Genomic DNA, 18,784 nt, shown 5'->3' on the forward strand with positions numbered 1-18,784 from the left:
GCGACAACGCTCCTACAAAAGTTCCTGAGCCTGGAGGCTGCACAAACGGCCCTAAAACCGATCTACACACCAGGACTCTGCGGTCTGTCCAGGCCCTTCACACAAAGAGGCGCTTCTCGGATGTCGCCCGTAGTAAAATGAATTCTTTCGCTGAAGTGCGGCGGCGGGAGGCCCAGGGAGCGGACGGGGCATCAGAGCTCCGAAGATAAGGAGGCCGAGGGGACCTTGCCCCGCGTCCGTCGGCCTCTCCCGCGGCGTGAAGCGGGGTCGGCAGACCTTCGACCACGGGTCCCGGGACCGCGGCAGGTCCGCCCAGGGGTTCAGCCATTTTCTCTTGAGGTCTCTTTAGGCCGCGGCGGGGAAGGGGCGAGGCCCCTGCGACCTCCGGCGTTCGCTTCCCGCTCCCCCTCCCGGCGCCCTCCTCTCGCTCTTCCTTTGAAGAATGCGGCTCCATCTGGAACCCGCGTCCAGGCCCTCCCAGCCCGCGCCGCCCCTCGCAAACCCGCCTGGCGCCCAGCACGCCAAATACTGGCCGCGGCGCCTGCTCCCAGGCTGGCCCTCGAGCCGCCCGGAGCCCGGGAAAGCGGGGCGCCCGCGTGACCCCTGACCTGGCCCGCTCCCCACCTTACCGGCTCCGCAACCACCTGACAATCGGTCCCCGCTCCAGCGGCTCCATATCCCTGGAGCCAGCGCCACGCCAGCCTACCCCCTACACGCCCCGCGATTGGCTGACAGGATCGCAGCCGCACGTTCCTATTGGCTGGACTCTCCATATTCGCCGTAGCGGCCAACGCGCGTGGCAGGCTGACCAGGGATCCCGAGTCTCCGCCCACTCCAGGCTGACTGGGGGCGGGGCCACGGAGACCTGGGCGGGAGCTGTCTGCGGCTGAGCTAGTGCTGGAGCTCGTCCAACCCACGCTGTGTTGTGGAGTCTCCCACCCCGCTAGCAACCTGCGGACGAGTACGTTTCCTGCTGTAGTTCGCCGTGGCCTCGTTAAGCCCTGGAAGACAAGATCATTGCTTCTGAGACACGGCTCTATGAGAGTCCAGCTCCACCTCCCGCCCCCAGAGCCACACCATAGTATCTGCTGCTCCACCAAGAGCACCCCACACCTGGGAGGAACCGCGAAGCCTCAGCTAGTGCAGCCAGTTCGACTGCATCAGATGCCCTACTCCCAAGTCTTGGCATTGAATTGTTTTCCTCTCTCCTACTCAGCTGCCTCGCTTCTTCTCCCAAACTTCATTTTCCACCTACCCCAAAGCAGTCCCGCTCCATTCCCCGTTTCAATCGCACATCCCAGAGTCTTCTCTGAAGATGAGGACCAGGCTAGTGTTGCTTCAGAAAGGAGAAAATAGTCTGACTAACCACCCTAATTTTCTACAAAGTCCTTTACAGCTGCCAGAAACATTCTTAGACCCCTCTCTCTCCCGGTCCCCACATCGCCCCCATAACCGCTTTCCTTAAAGGTAACCAAGCTTATCTAACCAAGTCATAGACCTAGAGAAGAAAAGCATAAAACCCTCCAACATCTTTCTTCGTGTAAAAACTGCTAGGAGAAATTTTTATTAGTTGATAAAAAGAGTCCAAGAGAAGAGAAAAGGAGAGTAAACTGCAAAAAGGAAAATCCAAGTAAAATACAAACAAATTCAGGGACCAAAAAAAAAAAACTGATCTGAGCATCATCAGTGATCCGATGCAGGCTGGTTTCCATACCGAATTTCTCCTAGGGAGAAAAGAAAATGTACAAATTAGTTCTGAGAATCTCTCTGCAACACGTATGGGGTGTTTCAGAAAGGCTTGATGAAGTCCCTCCGGAGCAGAACCTTTCCTTTGGGAACTTCTACTGCAACTAGAAAATAAAATGGCTGGAGCCTCCTTATCGCGTTCCAGATCTGCTCTGGTGGACAGATTCCCTGGGCTATTATATGCTTACTGCTGGCTACTTACTTAGCTCACACTGTGGGGCTGCCTCCTCCTTAAGCTGTTTCTTCATTGTGCAGGCTCGGTCTGACTCCCAGCGGCGCTCCTGTCTCTTGCCTCTATATATGGAGACAAGTGCGCCTCCCCTTGGTTAGACAGGCCCCTTACCTTGCTCTGGGCAACACATTGTTAAAAACACTGCAGGGAATTTCGAGAAGCAAACCACACCCTTCAAAGCATAATCAAATTTCATCTTTGACCTGCCATGAAAAGGAAAGCATCATATATCTGCCACTTCTGGATATTAAGGAACAATTAATTGCATGTGAAAACTTTAATTCTAAGATTTCATCTTTGTCTTATTTCACGGGGGCTCAAGGCAAGCCTGTGTGTCCCAGTGGTGGAAAGGGGTGGAGTAAGAGGAATTGCTTTTCTTCCCAGATGCCACCCCCACTTGGAGTGAAGCTGGTTTGGGCACTTGAACCAGGATTGCATGTGCACTAGGACTCTGCACCCCTGAGACGTAAACTGAAACCACTTAACCCCAAGCCTGACAGTCCGTGAGTATTTTCCACATAGGTACGTGCAGTGCCAGTGTAATTATAGGGAGTCTCAGAGTATGGGTGAAAACGCCACCCAGTCCATCCCTTGAGATCTGAAGAACCCGCTGGCATCAGCCAGGTCAATCAGTAATAAACAGGGGGACAACAAAGCCACACAAACCCAAGACTCAGTGTCTGATGTTAAAGAAAAAACAAAAAACACCTGAGGCTGCTATGTATATGTGTGTGATATGTATATCCAGAGAAAGCCAGGATTGCTCAATCTGGGGGGAAAAAATGGTGGAGAAACTTGCCTCAGGCAAATATCCTAGGTGAGTCAGCCAGCCGGAGGCAAAGCTGGAAAGGAGAGGCACTGGAGGGGAGTGAGGAGAATAAGGGGGTTACTGGAAGGAAGAACTGGCTGCCTTCAGGAAGTTTTCTGGCAGTTTTATGGGAAATCTGCTTAGTACCATAAAAACATGCAATAAGCCTAAAAGATATAAACACCATAGAATGGAAAAGAAAGAAAAGAGCAATCAATTCATATCCATCTTCCAGCAAGAGGCTCTAGTTCCTACACAGAATAGCCGTAGCATCACAAGATGAAGATCCTTTCATTCCAGAACTAAAAGTCATCTCATTATTATTTGACCTATCTCTTTGTCCCTGTTCTACAGCAGACAAGTTTCCTAAGGCAAAACTACCTTAGACTGGGTTGGGCTCAATTTATCCCCCTTCATGGGAAAATAGAAGAAAAAAAGAAGAAATATGAAATTACCCAAGAACTAACCTGTTGTAGGAAAAGACCCTGTTTTGGTTTAGGACTTCCAAAATAGAAATGCCTTTTACAAGGAGACTCTACCATAGTCCTCCTGTGGCTTTTACTCTGGAACTGCTTCCAACATACACGCTCCAGTCTTGCCTGCTAGGTCCCCAATGCACTTATAGTAACTGACAACATTATGGAATTCTTATTATGTCTCGAACAATATATTTGATATGCTATAATCAAGAATTAATCTTCACAGTAAATTTGTGAGGCAAGAACTGTATCTTTTATTTTGCATATTAGGAACCTAAGTCTGAGAGAGCGAGAGTAATTTGTTAGTTAAGGAGGTTAACTAATTAAAGTTAATTAAGCGATCAGGAGGTGGCAATAGAAGTAACACGTTCCAAAACAAAGGCCAGAAGCGGAGGTTTAATAAAGGATTTGGACATTAATTTGAAGTAGAGGACTTATTTGGCAAAAACAGACCTATGTTCAGCAACATGCAACTGAACATTATTTTTCATACAAAATCAAAAGCACATTATATTTCCTTCCTGACTACTTGCCAGCCCCCATCTCTTTGAGAGAGAGAAGCTTCATCTAAATTATTTCATCTTAGTGTTGATTGTCATTTATAACTTTATTGCTGCTCTGTCTCCAGTATTCCTTTGGAAAAGGAATATGGATTCACCACACATTCTACTGTATTGTCTATAGATTATAAGATAAAGTCAAGCATGTATTTGCTGACACTTTTTAAGTTAACCTGTCTTTATACTTAGAAATGTCTCTTAATAGTAGGCTTCCCTAGTGGCTCAGATGGTAAAGAATCTGCCTGCAATATAGGAGACCCGTGTTCAATCCCTGGGTGTCAGGAAGATCCCCTGGAGAAGGAAATGGCAACCTACTCCAGTTTTCTTGCCTGGAGAATTCCATGGATAGAGGATGTGGCAGGCTACAGTCCATGGGGTCGCAAAGAGTCAGACACGACTGAATGACTGTAACTCACTCAGTTTTAACAGCAAGTTAGTGGTAGAGCCAGGCTTTGAATAACAGTTTGTTAGATCCCAGAGCCAGCATCCCAACTACCATACCATAATACCTCCATCTTACACACCTGAAACAATTTCCTTCCATTCAGATCTCAAGTTCAGAAATGATATGTTTTGTAAAAGTCTATTCATGTAAATTCACTGAACATTTCACATTACCACAATAGCCAACCGATTTCTGTGTAGATGTTAATCTGTATCCGTATGATGTGTGCTTTTTATTTGAATAGGAGACTTTTTTCCTTCCATGCTCACCTCTCGTCCCCGCTCCCACTATTCTTGTTCATGCTTTTGTAGTCCCTGAACAACTGGCCGATATTAACTCCTCCCGTGCATATTTGCTCAGTCACTTAGTTGTGTCCGACTGTTTGGGGCCCTATGGACTATAGCCTGCCAAGCTTTTCTGTCAATGGAATTTTCCAGGCAAGAATACTGGAGTGGGTTGCCATTTCCTCTTCCAGGAGATCCTTTCGACCCAGGGATGGAAACCACATCTCCTGTGTCTCCTGCGTTGACAGGCAGGTTCTTTACCATTGAGCCACCCAGGAAGCCCCCTCCTAAGTCCTTCCACAACTACCTTTTCGTTGAAGGACAGAGGGAACAAAAAGCACCCATCAAACTGAGATGGCATCTTGAGACAGGAAAGCAAGACAGGCAGTTCCATATAATCATATTTCCGTTTATTATATGGTAACTTACTCACAGGGTGGGATTGGGTAAACAATGATCCAGAAGCCTTTAAAACTACATTCCACACCACAATGTCCATTGGGACAATTTTACTGTTAAACTAGAGTATGGGGGTAGGTGCTCAAAACAGGACCTGCATTCCCAAGGCAAGATTTATGAATGGGTAACTAGTCTCGTGGGAATACCTCAGCAAAGGCTGCATTGTTTGAGGATCAACAGAGCATAGGGGCCACCTGATCCTAACAATTATTAAACAGTACCTATTAACTACAAAACACTTGACAACAGAGAAGTGATTCACAGCACAGTACAGTCCTGGGTTGGGTCAGTGAAAGACATCTTGGGCATGATGGCGTCAGTTACGTTAATAGTCATATACCTTCCTTACCTGGAAAACTCATTATTGCTGTTGTTGTTTTTATTGTCACTATTATTGTGTATGTGTTAGGTCGCTTCAGTCGTGTCCAACTCTTTGTGAGCCTATAGAGCGTAGCTTGCCAGTCTCCTCTGTCCGTGGGATTTTCCAGGCAAGAATACTGGAATGGATCGTGATGCTCTCCTCCAGGGGGTCTTCCTAATCCAGGGATGGAACCGATGTCTCTTCTGCCTCCTGCACTGGTAGGCGGGTTCTTTACCACTAGTGCCACCTGGGAAGCCCATTACTATTATTCCATTAAGATATCCCCCTCTGTTGAAGCATTCCCTGATGCCCTCCTCCAGGCAGCATTAGCCCTATATTCTGTCTGCTACCCAAACACTTCTTACTCTACTCTAGCACTAAGTCATTCTGAATATATTTATTGAAAATCAATTATATATCAGGCAGAATATGGGTGGTACAGATACAGTACAAATAAGATAAGCACAGCTCCTATGGATTAATGTTTTCGTGCTTTCTTCTCCCACTAAAATGTAAGCTTCTCAATAGGGGCAATTATTTTATCTTGTACACCTGGTGCTAACAAAGGCCAGATATATAGAAGGTGTTCCATAAATGTATCATCCCATTGTTTTAATATGTTATGGCTGTCCAGCAATGAAGAATAATTATACTATATCTGTTTATATTTGTGTATCTATTTCCAAAATGGAGTTTTTTTATGTGTGCTCAATTGCTAAATCATGTCCAGCTCTTTGAGATCCTGTAGACTGTAGCCTGCCAGGTTCCTCTGTCCATGGGATTTTCCAAGCAAGAATACTAGAGTGGGTTGCTATTTCCTCCTCCAGGGGATCTTCCCAACCCAGGGATCAAACCCACATTGGCTGGCAGATTATTTACCACTGAGCCACCTGGTAAGAGAGATAAAATGAAGTATTTATCCTAAAAATATTTCTCCTTCTGATGACACTGGAATGCACAGAAAGTCTCCCCTTTGAGAATGAAGGACTTAACATTTCTGTTTGGAATGAGAATGCTACTGGCCTCGAGAGTCACGTCTTACCCCTTTCTCAGGCAGCCCACATCAAATGACTGATCTCTGTGGGAAGGTGAAGATTCACCCCTCTCACCCCAACCAGGGACAGCTCTGATGATCTGCTCAGCCTTTATCCTACATCACAGCTCAACTTCTCTACTGCAGACTGCTTCCTTCCCTTCCCTTAGTGTCTATCCCAAGATCACTTCCTAATAACAGACTGCCTCTATCTCGAAGTTGGCTTCCCTTCTTTTTACTTATTTATTTTCTTCAATTAGTGATAATTGTGCCTCGGATAAACCTCATTGGTTACAATACTGCCCCTGCAAAAAGCTTGGCTGTGCTTCTTAGGACTTCCTGTATCCAGAAATTAACGTATCTGCAAAAGTGGCCTTCACTCCTCTGCTTCCTTAATGCTCATTTTTTTCCATCCTTTTGTAATTCTCCCCTAGAAATTACGTTCTCATTAGCTAAATGAGATCATTGCCAAGTAGGGTCAGAAACCACTACTCTACAACTCTCTCCATCTTTGAAATGTGATACCATTCCTCTTACAACTCTCTCTTTGGCTTCCATCACACTGTACTGTTTGAGTAGTTCTGTTTGAATTGTCTTTCTCTCCTACCTTCACCGGGACTTTTCTTCCTCCTACTTCTTACATGTAGGCATTCCTTAGATTCACTCCTTTCGTCCTCTTCTAATTCTAAGCAATCTGTCCGGAGTTTCAGTGTGATAATACTGGGGACCCCCTCAGCATTAGAGACACTCATGGGGCAGTGAGAGTAAGAACAGCCTCTTAAGGGTAAAATAGACCAGGATACTGTTGTCAAGCCAACTGAGAAATCGTGGGTAAATTATTAAAACTTTGTTTCATTTCTTTGTCTGAACTGAGTATGATACCACCCTCACAAGGATACTCCCTGTAATTTTTGCTCCCCAAATGCACTGACGCTCTCTTTTACCTCCCTGTCTTTTCACATATTGTGCCTATGCTACAGCATTCTGGCTCTGCCCATCCTCTGACTAACTCCTACGCACCATTCATGTCTCACTTTACTTTTTTAAAACATATTTTTTCTATTTGTTTTATTTTTAGCTGTGCTGGGTCTTCGTTGCTGCATGGCCCTTTCTCTGGTTGTGGAGGGTGGGGGCTACCCTCCAGCTGCGGTGCACAGGCTTCTCATTGCTGTGGCTTCTCTTGTTGCAGAGCACAGCCTCTAGGGTTTGCAGCTCCTGGGTTCCAGTGCTCAATAGTTGTGGTACATGGCCTTAGTTGCTCCGTGGCACATGGGATCTTCCCAGACCAGGGATCAAACCCGTGCCTCCTGCATTGGCAGGCAGATTCTTTACCACTGAGCCACCAGGAAAGCCCATTCACTCTTTTTGTGTGTTTGTTTACATGGGTCTTCATTACTGTGCATGGGCTTTCTCTAGCTGTGTGGAGCAGAGGCTACTCTTCATTGCAGTGCTTGGGTTTCTCACTGTGGTAGCTTCTCTTGTTGCAGAGCACAGACTCTAGGCCCACAGTCTTCAGTAGCTGCATCACGTGGGCTCAGTAGCTGCGACTCTCTGGCTCTAGAGCTCGGTCTCAGAAGTTGTGCTACACGGACTTAGTTGCTCAGCAGCATGTAGAATCTTCCGGGACCAGGGCTCGAACCTGTGTCCCCTGCATTGGCAGGTGGATTATTATTCACTGAACCACTAGGGAAGTTTCTGATGCCTCACTTTAGATATTCCTTCCTCTAGCAGGGATTTCCCTGGTAGTCCAGCGGCTGGGCCTCTATGCTCCCAATGCAGGGAACCCAGGTTCCATCTCTGGTCAGGGAACTAGTTTCCACACGCCACAGCTAAAGATCCCACATGCTGCAATAAGGCTTGGCACAGCCAAATAAATAAATAGGTGTTCCTTCCTCCAGAACGCCCTCTGTAATTCCAGTCTCTGAGTGAAGTGTGTCTTCTGTGTCACCCTATACTATATTCTTCCCTTTCCTGTAGCATTAGCCCATGGAGTTGCTTTGGCTATTTCTTTATCTAGAATCCTCTGTCAGGGCCAGGACTTTGTCCTGGGCACTCTCAGTGCCTTAGGGAAGACTCCAAGCCTGGCAGCATTGCTTCAAAGCCCCAGAAGCATTTCAGCCTCCTGAGGATGACTCCCGAGGGTTAGTCTCTGTAGCCTCCTTCCCCAAGCTACAGCCGCCTCTGTCTCTTTCCCTGGACATCCAGCTGGAAACTCAACGTTGCTGCACCCCAAGCTATCCTCCTTTCTCCTCACACCATCTTGTTCCAACAATTTCCCTGTATTTGCAGCTTCTGGAATTTTGGCAATGAAAAGCTCTCTTGATTCCTCATCATCTCTCTCATCACACAATGCTCATGACTATACCCTATCTGCCCAGGTCAGGTGTTCCTGTCTTTCTATTTCAGCTGTCACCTTCCTGCTTAGGCCTCCACTGCTCTGACCTCAATGACCTCATATCCTCCTGGTCAATCTGATCATTTCTCTTCCCCACTTAGAAACTACCAAAGGCTCCCTACTGCCTACGGAGTAAAGGAGAAGGAAGGGGAAGGGAACACAGACTGACTGAGTGCCATGTGGAAGATGTTTTGCCCACATTATCAAACTTAAATAAAGAATAGACTTTTCATCTGACATTAAAGGTTTCCCATGCCATGGTTCCAGCCTTCTTTCCACTCCACCTCTCACCTCTCCACTGTGCAAACCTTTCATTCCAGTTGCATATCATATTCTCTCCATCCCGAACACATCCTGAGCTTGCCTGACCCTGCAGCTTGACTCCTATTGTTACTTCCACCTGTGCTTCTAGTACTGAAATCTTGTCCATTTTTCAAGATATAACTCAAATGCCACCCACCCTTTAAACCCTTTCCTGACTCTCATGGGATGTGAACTTTAGCTTGGATTTGACTTTATACGTATATGACCTATAATAATGCTTTTCAAACTCAGTCTCAATACATTATTGGATTATGAAATCAATTCAGTGTGTCACAATTAGAATTTGTAAAAAAAAAATGGAATAGGAAATATCAGAGAATGTCACAAGCACTAAAGTAGGTATTATTTTGTGAAACTTTATTTTAATAATATGTGTGTGTATACTGGGTTAATGTAAAATATTTTTCTTACTGTAGCAGTCAAAAAAAAGTGGAAAAACACCATTGTGATCCATATGCATTATTTCAGCAGCTGATTACAAACTCCTTGATGAGAGAACAGACCTAGCAAACTCTACCCTTGCATTCAGTGAGAATGAACCCTCCACTCTGAGCCCCACTTATTCCAGGGAGACTCAAGGTGAAGAGTAATGTCCTATCTCTAAGAGAGCTTCTCTTCTATTAAGAGAGACAAAAAAAAGGGGGGATGTTCCCTGGTGGTCCAGAGGTTAGGACTTGGTGCTTTCAGTGCCAAAGGTGTGGGTTCAATCCTTGGTTGGGAAGCTAAGATACCACAAGCTACGCAACGTGGTTAAAAAAAAATTTTTTTTTTAAATTTTTCAAAATAGAGAAACAAAGAAGAAATTCAGAAAGAAAGTTCACAGTTACTTAAGTAGCTGAGAAGCCATAGAATAGGCCTTGGATTTAGAGCCAAAGACCTACTTAGAGTTCTTGCTCTGACATTTATTAGCTGTTTGTTATTGGATAAATTGCTTGATTTCTCTGAGCTTCAGTCTAGCCAACCAAAAGAATAATCTATACCCAACCTCACATACTTGTGCTAAAATTAAGTGATACATATATACAAGATGATTTTGTAAGCTATAGACATGTTCAAAAGTTTTAGGTAAAAACCTGCATGTGCCATTTAGTAAACAAATGAAAATTGATGTAATATAAATTATACAGCAAAATGGGCATTAGATTTTTTTTTTTTTTGGCTTCACCTTGAGTTTTGCAGAAATCTTAGTGTCCCGACCAGGGATCGCACCCAGGCCCCAGTAGTGACAGCACTGAGTCTTAACCACTGCACCACGAGCAAAGTCCCTTGTTTTGGATTCTGCTTGCTCATGATAGAAACCCAATTCAGACCATGCTCAAAGAGAAGTGAATCATACACATAACCCAATGGTACAGTGAACTTGGACAGGGCTTCATCTGGGGATTCAGATAATATCAACCAAGCCACCACCATCTGGACTTCCCTGGTGGTTCAGATAGTAAAGCATCTGTCTACGATGCGGGAGACCCAGGTTCGATCCCTGGGTTGGGAAGATCCCTTGGAGAAGGAAATGGCAATCCACTCCAGTACTGTTGCCTGGAAAATCCCATGGACAGAGGAGCCTAGTAGGCTACAGTCCATGGGGACTCACAAAGAGTCGGACGCGACTGAACGACTTCACATTCACCTTCGCCATCCACTAGTCTCTTTCTTTCTAACTCCCTCTCACTCTGGGCTCTACTTCAGTCCCAGCATGGTTTATTCTCAGACAGGTTCTGCCTGCATGGTGGAAGGGCAGCTCTCGGCTGATGGAATCCTCACCACTAGCGGATAGATATCTTTTCCCTTGTCATTCCAGCAAAAATCTCAGGGAGGGCTCTGTCTGACACCTAACTTGGGTTATGAGCCACATCTTAAACCGAAAATAGTGGTCAGGGGTACCTAGGATATAAGCTGACCCTTGGAGTTAGAGGGTGAGTCACCTGTACTCAAGAGAGGTTGGGGAGGAGTCTTCTCAAGAGGTAGGGTCAGAGGTTCAAAATGACCAAGTTTCCAAAGCCGAATAGGATTAGTTTAGAAAGACATCCCAGTCTCTTCTGTTTAATGTCACCAAACGACATTAGAATGAGGACACACAAACATGTTTGTTCCATTTTATTTCATTCATATAACATAGCATTGAGGATCTACTCTATGCCAGATACTGTTCTGGACACTGGAAAATAGTAGCAGTTAAGACATACAGGGACTTCTCTGGTGGTTCAGTGGTTAAGACTTTGTCTTCCAATGCAGGCTGTGTGGGTTCAATCCCTGGTCGGGGAGCTAAGATTCCACACGCCGTATGGCCAAAAAAAAAAAAAAAAAACATAAAACAGAAGCAGGAGGAAAAGAGGGCAGCAGAGGATGAAATGGTTAGATAGCATCACCAGACATGAATTTGAGCACACTCTGGGAGATACTAGAGGACAGAGGAGCCTGGTGTGCTAGCCCGTTCGCAAAGCGTGGGACAGGACACAACAACAGAAGCCACATTGTAACAAATTCAATCAAGACTTTAAAATTGGTCCATGTCAAAAAAATCTTAAACAAAAAAGACATACAAAATTCCTGCTCTCAGGGAACTTACATTCTGGGACATGGGTAAAGACAATAAGTCAGTAAGTATATGTCAGGCAGTGATAAATTCTATTTCAGAAATAAATTTAAAGAGCACAGTAAGAAGCAGGAAGAGCCAGAGGTGGGAGATAAGGGCTATTTTAGAGGGACTGGTTAGGGAAGACCTCACTTTGAAGGATAAACCTGACAAGTGAGAGAGCAAGTCACAGGAATAACTATCTGGAGGAGAACTTCCAGGCAGAGGGAAAAGAGAGTGTGAAGACCCTGAGACAGAGCCAACGACTTTCGCCTGAGCAATGCATGTACATTTAGTAACACATATATTTGCATGTATATGTGAACATATTAGTCCTTTATTTTCCCACATTAGAACATTTGACAGTAATATTCTGAGAGTAATATTAAACTGCGAAATCCCTGGAGTCTTTCTAATATTGATTCAGCTATGTGAGACACCGACGAATCTTGCTGAATGTGCAGAGGTGCCTGCCCTGAGAGTACCTTGGAACAAGGGCTTCCATTTTCCCACAGAAACCAAAGGCAGGAGAAGCTCAGCAAATGGGGCAGGTAGAGTAATGAGCCATGTGCCACAGTGAGTATCAAGGCTGACGGTAGAGATCCCGGGTGACCCTGCCAAAGCTGGGTGGGGAGACCTTCCCTCCAGGAGTGTCCTTACCTCTGTCCTTTTGCTCTAATTGCTGTGGACGTGCCAGGGAGCACAAAGTGGCTCCTGAGGGTGGTTCCTACTGATGCTGGGTAAAGGTCCCTAATTCAGAATCAAAGACTAACACAAAGTAAAACTTCTTCTGATCTTGAGCCTTGGCAAGGGTTATGTTGCCTAGAAGAGGAAAGGCTTGGGGTGGGGCATGTGTGTGATGGGTAGAAGGGAGGGGAAGAAGTCAGAAGGCAAGAGACCTGCCCTCCCTAATTGGTCGGTAATAGTTTCCCTGAACTTGAACCCTCATCACCTACCAGGCTCCGCTCTTCTCCCAGAAAGGTTCTTTTCCTTGAATTGCAGTGACTTCTGACATGTTTAATGTTAATACTTTACTGTCCATTGGTCCACATCTTCTTTATTGTCATATAGGTATGTCTTTTGCTTATCTGCTTATATTGATTTTCATAGAGTGTGAATTCTTAGAATATGTTCGTGAGCAATATGTTCTAAATTTATTTCAGTGTCTACCTGAATTGCTCATTGCAAGGAGGCCCCAATAAAGGCTTTTTGATGATTTTGACTGCCAAGATTACACTAGAAATCAAAGGTTACTTCTTGTAATTTTGGGATACTGCTCCTCTCTTACAAGTCTTCTCTCACAACTTGGTTTCAAGCTGGGCTTGCCTGAAACCTTCTAGTTTGATGATAGGAGACCTGGCTCTTCCTTAAATTCACCAAAAACTTCTATGTGACTCTATATGCTTCACTTTCACAGTCTTCCAGTCCAAGACAAAAAAAAAATCTCACAGGGTTTGAAGGTAGGGGAGAGAGATAAAATAAGAAAGTAGATGTAGAAGGACTTTAGGACATAACTAGAGGAGAATGGATATATATATATATATACATATGTATGTATGTATGTATGTATGTATGTATAGCTGAGTCCCTTTATTGTTCACCTAAAACTATCACAACACTGTTAATCGGCTATGTGAAAGTCGCTCAATCCTGTCTGACTCTGTGACCCCATGTACTCCAAGGTCCATGAATTCTCCAAGCCAGAATACTGGAGTGGGTAGCCTTTCCCTTCTCCAGGGGATCTTCCCAAACCAGAGACAGAACCCAGGTCTCCCGCACTGCAGGCAGATTCTTTACCAGCTGAGCCACATGGAAAGCCTTAATTGGCTATATCCCAATACAAAACAAAAAGTTTTTTAAAAAAGTCATAGGACATAGGATCCTGTCTCAAGTCTGCACATCCTTTCTTTCAGGGCCCCTCCTCTGAAACACTTCTTTCTCCCCATAAGCATAATTCTTCTTGCAGGAATCTGGGGTTCCTAGTCCTGGTGTGAAGGATGAAGAAGGGGCCACCCAGTGTAAGTCAGTGTACCATCTTTTGCAGGGATGCCTCTTGATGTCTCCTTTTACCTCAGGTTTGCCCCTTCTTCTTTACAGGCTTTCAAAGAGCTAGTTTTCTAAAGCTGGATCCTTACTTATGTCCCCATTCTGTTGTTTCTAAGAGAAAGACTCAGAGGGAGGAGGTAAGATGGCTAGAGTGTCAGAGACTTCACACTAGAGAGAACTGTGGTGAAGAAGCAAACGGTGAGCACTAAAAGTTTCAGAAGACAGAAAAAGCACAGGCAAAATAAACTCCAGGTGAGTGAAAGACCTAAAGTTGTAAAACAAAACTTTCAAAATTATCGGAAAAAAAAAAAAAGAGTATACTCATGATCTAATTTCTTAAATCAAATTATAAAAAATGGGCAATTTTGATAAAATTTACTATAACAAATTTAAAACCTCCTACCTAAAAGACATCTTAAGGTAAAAATATAAGTGAAGGGGAAATGGGGAGAAGTTATCTGCAACATACAAGTATATTAGAAAAAGATGGATATATGTAAAGGATTCCTACAAACCAGCAACAACAATAATAAAGATGATAAACAACCCAATAGAAAAATGGACAAAGGTATGAATAGATAATTTCCAGAAGAAGAATTCCAAATAACCAATAATATATAGAAAAACTTACTCTACCTCTCTAGTAATTGGGAAAATGCAAAATCAACAATGAGATTCATTTCACATCTATTGGATTCACAATAACTTAAAAGTCTGATCATTTTAACTGTTAGCGATGACGTGAAGAAACTAGGAGTCTCGTATCCTATAAAACAGACACAATCACTTTGGAGAGCAACTTGACAATACATATTTACTGAAGTTGAAAATGCACATATCTTTGGAACCAGAAAATCTGCAGCCTTACAGCAGTATTTTTCAATCCATTAGTAGGTCATGAATAAATTTATTGGGTACATTCAGCATTTTACAAAAAAGGAATAGAACAGAAAATAGAGTGCATGTAGCAAAAGTAGGTATCATCTTATTAAACATTTATTTCATACATGACCAGGGTCTTGATATCAAAGATGTTTCTCACTATGAGTTACAGTTACATAGAAAAACATTCTGAAACACTGTTTAAGAGAAACTCTCATTAATAAAAACAAGAAGACATGTTAGAGCCTGTTCCCTGTAATGTAGAGTTTGTAATAATGAAACATTGAAAATGAAGTACATGTCTATCAGCAGCAAATAAACAAATTGGAGTGTATTCCAGTGATGGAACACCACACAGCAGCTACAATTAATGAACTTGGTCTATGTGGATGAATTTTGAAAACAGAATTGAGGGGAACAAAACAAAAATGTCACACTAAATGAATTATATGAATTTTACAAACATTTAAAAATACTATATAGTATATATCCCCAAGTATATATGTATATATACATATACACACACACACACCCCCCAAGTAGTATATAGTACATGTATTTTTTTTAAAGCATTAGAAGTAGACCAATATAAAAGGGATACCTAAAGGAAGGAAAACAAGTAGGACTTGGAAGGAAAAAACAGATATGATACCATTTATTCATTCTGGGTGGATATGTGGATGTTATAATATTCTTTGTTCTTTTCCTTGAAAAAATTTTAACACATAAGAAAAAATAAATGGAATTATGAAGTTTTTAATCTTGCTCTGAGTATCATAAAGTTGCATTAACCACTGGTTATTAAAATTCTTTCATCCTGCGATTCTTTTTTTTAGTGCCTGAAGAATAATCTGCCTGAAATTAGCCTGTCAAACTCAATAAACTAGTATCTAGAGGCGACAAATCACTGTGTCTATCATCTGTACTAGTGTTGCCAAAATATTGTCTCCCTGTCCACTGATGCTGAATAGGAATACAGAGACAGCGTTTGGAGTTTGGAGACGGCGCCCCCTTCTCTTGATAACAGGGAGAGGATTTTTTTATCCTCATGAAGGTCTTGCTTCTTTTCTTTTCTTGGCAAAGTTTCAAAATAGCCACAGCTGGCATCCGGCAACTCAGCAGCTGGGGTCTGGTGTCACTAAAGCTACCAGCTTGTAATCTTTTTTGAAATGTAGAATGCTACAAGAGAGTATAGGGGAGAGAAGAAAGCCAGGTGCAGAGTACAATTCATACGTCGTCAAGAGAGCAATTAGCTTTGTTTTAGCTTTTTGAGGGACAAGTCCAGCTACGAGTGTTTGTTGGTAGTAATAGCTCAAAAATAACCAAGATTGCTTAACTCTTGCAGGCCTCTTGGGCTGGTATTATGGAGTCCCATACCAGAGTCACACCAAGGGCACAGAAGCAAAGCCCAGTACTAAGGTCCCTGGAACTGACTGAGCCCCATTGTAACCATTGCCAAAAGCCCCCTTGCTTTTTACAGATCAGCTTCCTGATCTTAAATTAGGCAAAAATACCCACCCCTGTACTTACCGTATAGCACTCTAACCAATTACCTAATGCCACCCTTCCAGCAGGAATTTTCTCTGTCTTGAAACTATAAAAATTGGCTACTAACCCATGAAAAGTGTCAGCTCTCCCTTGGGCTGGCTTGCTGTTCTAACAGTATCTCCCAGAAATGAACTCTGTTCTCCCTTTGGTCAGCTCTCCCTTGAGATGACCCACTGTTCTAACAGCACGGCGTCGGCTCTTCCTGGCCTGTCAGGAGGTCGGCCTGCAGTTCTTGCAGCACCCACATTATCTCTGCTCTTTGTTCTTAATAAACTCAGTCCTTTCTGCAATACGCTATGTCTGGAAATTCTTTTCCAACCTGAGTTTGGACTGCCACAACAGGTATGTGGTGACAAAGGCCACTCACTCATTCCTGAATGAGGCCACTCACTCATTCCTGAATGAGGCCACTCACTCACTCATTTTGCTGTAACACTAGCAAAAGAGATTTTTCTTTCCCTGAAGCTTCGGCCTTTGGTCTTCACATAATCTATTCCCTCTTCTCAAAGTCCTTCCTCCATTGTCTGCCAGTCAATCTTCAATTTATCCTCCACTATGTAGTTCAAATCTTCCTCTCTTCATGGTGAGACCAGAGGACAAGACGTATCTTTGGCTGTTGATGTCAGACCACACCACACACCTTCCCAGGCCTCTCCTGGATACTCTCAGAGTAACCCCTACCCCCAACCCCTAATGCAGGAAAGTCTGAGTTGGGCACTGTATTGGATATCTTTGTGCAACAGGAGTTAAGCATTTTGGGACATAGAGATTAACAGCTAGAATGAAAGGGGTGGGTCAGAGGCTAATGGTATTTACTATATATAGTTTTCAAAACTGTTCTATAAATATATATGGTGGTGGTTTAGTTACTAAGTCATGTCTGATTCTTGCAACTCCATGGACTGTATCCTGCCAGGCTCATCTGTCCATGGGATTTCCCAGGCAGGAATGCTGGAATGGGTTGCCATTTCCTTCTCCAGGGGATCTTCCCAACCCAGGGATTGAACCTGGGTCTCCTGCTTGGCAGGCGAATTCTTTACCAACTGAGCCACCAGGGAAGTCCCATAAATATATATAAACATATAAAATTTAGTAGATGCCTTTCTTTTCTCTCCTTCCCTTCATCAACCACTGAGAATGAGCTTCTCCTGTTCCCCAAAAAAGATAGCCTTCATGGATGACCTTGTCACCACCAGAATTTAGCAATTTACTACTCCTTCCTTTAACTTTCACTGTACCTTGACGTTTCTCTGTTACAACATCTATTACATGAGAACATAATTATTTTTGAATGTCAATCATCTCCAATAATCCTGAGCTTTCTTAGAAAAATTTTACTAATTTTTTTTGGCAGAGTCTTTGCTGCTTTGCATGAGTTTTCTCTAGTTGTGGTGAGTGGGGGCTACTCCCTAGTTACAGTGCATGGGCTCCTCACTGAAGGGGCTTCTCTTATTGCAGAGCATGGGCTCTAGCTCACGTGGACTCAGTAGTTGCAGTTTGCAGGCCTGAGGGCTTAAGTTTCCCCATGGCACGTGGAATCTTCCCAGACCTGGGATTGAATGCATGTACTCTACATTGCCAGGCGGATTCTCAACCACTGGACCACAAGGGAAGTCCTACTGCTTTTTATTTCTTTATATTGCTTTTAAAGACTTATTAGCAACATCTAAAACTTAAAACTGTGAGGTCCTAACCCCAGGATAATTCATTAAGTCTGTGTTAAATTTTTTGGCTTTTTTTTTTTTTTTTTTTTTTTTGTGACACTGCCCCACTTGCAGCTTGCATGAATCTTAGTTCCCTGATTAGGGACTGAACCTAGGCCACAGCAGTGAAAGTGCCAAGTCCTAACTACTGGACCACCAGGGAACTCCCACTCCTGTCTTTTTAAGTGATTCCATCCAATGACCTCTATAAGCTTGCAGAAGTAGCACTGACTGAGGTTGTATCAGGCTGCATCCTCCCAAGCAATATTTTGATTCAAAACAAAATATCATATATATATATACACATATAAATTGGAGATCATGGACCTACAATAGGACACTTTGTAAGAACAAGAAATATAAGGAAACTTCCTTTCAGAGGAATTATTATATTTTAAATTATTTATTTGTTTACATTTTTTACTATGCTGGGTCTGTGGACATGGAACAACAGACTGGTTCCAATTTGGGAAAGGAGTTTGTCAAGGCTGTATATTGTCACCAGGCTTATTTAACTTTTATGCAGAGTACATCATGCCAAGCTGGATGAAGCATAAGCTGGAATCAAGATTGATGGGAGAATATCAATAACCTCAGATATGCAGATGATACCACACTTATGGCAGAAAGTGAAGGGGAACTGAAGAGCCTCTTGATGAAAGTAAAAAAGGAGTGAAAAAGCTGGCTTAAAACTCAACATTCAAAAAACGAAGATCATGGCATCCGGTCCCATCACTCCATGGAAAATAGATGGAGAAACAATGGAAACAGTGACAGATTTTATTTTATTGTGCTCCAAAATCACTGCAGATGGTGACTGCAGATATGAAATTAAAAGACACTTGCTCCTTGGGAAAAAGTTATGACCAACCTAGGCAGCATATTAAAAAACAGAGACATTACTTTG

General features: G+C 43.4%; 1 protein-coding gene across 5 annotated transcripts in view; it reads right to left on the reverse strand.

The window, feature by feature from the left end:
* Positions 1-2,011, reverse strand: part of LOC120858173 (natural resistance-associated macrophage protein 2) — a 32,906-nt gene extending 30,895 nt beyond the window's left edge. For 2 of the 5 annotated variants that reach the window (XM_040234069.1, XM_040234067.1), the window contains exon 1: positions 630-736. Coding sequence is in view for 2 of the 5 variants with exons in the window: in XM_040234066.1 (XP_040090000.1) it covers positions 1,949-1,994 (46 nt within the window). In the remaining 3 variants the exon portion in view is untranslated. Of the gene's footprint in view, positions 1-70; positions 506-629; positions 737-1,948 lie in introns of those variants that run through there. The other 3 variants (XM_040234066.1, XM_040234065.1, XM_040234068.1) reach the window with 3 other exon arrangements.
* Between the last annotated feature and the right edge of the window lie 16,773 nt (positions 2,012-18,784).

Source organism: Oryx dammah, unplaced genomic scaffold, assembly GCF_014754425.2.
Source record: "Oryx dammah isolate SB20612 unplaced genomic scaffold, SCBI_Odam_1.1 HiC_scaffold_29, whole genome shotgun sequence".
NCBI classification, from domain to species: Eukaryota; Metazoa; Chordata; class Mammalia; order Artiodactyla; family Bovidae; genus Oryx; species Oryx dammah.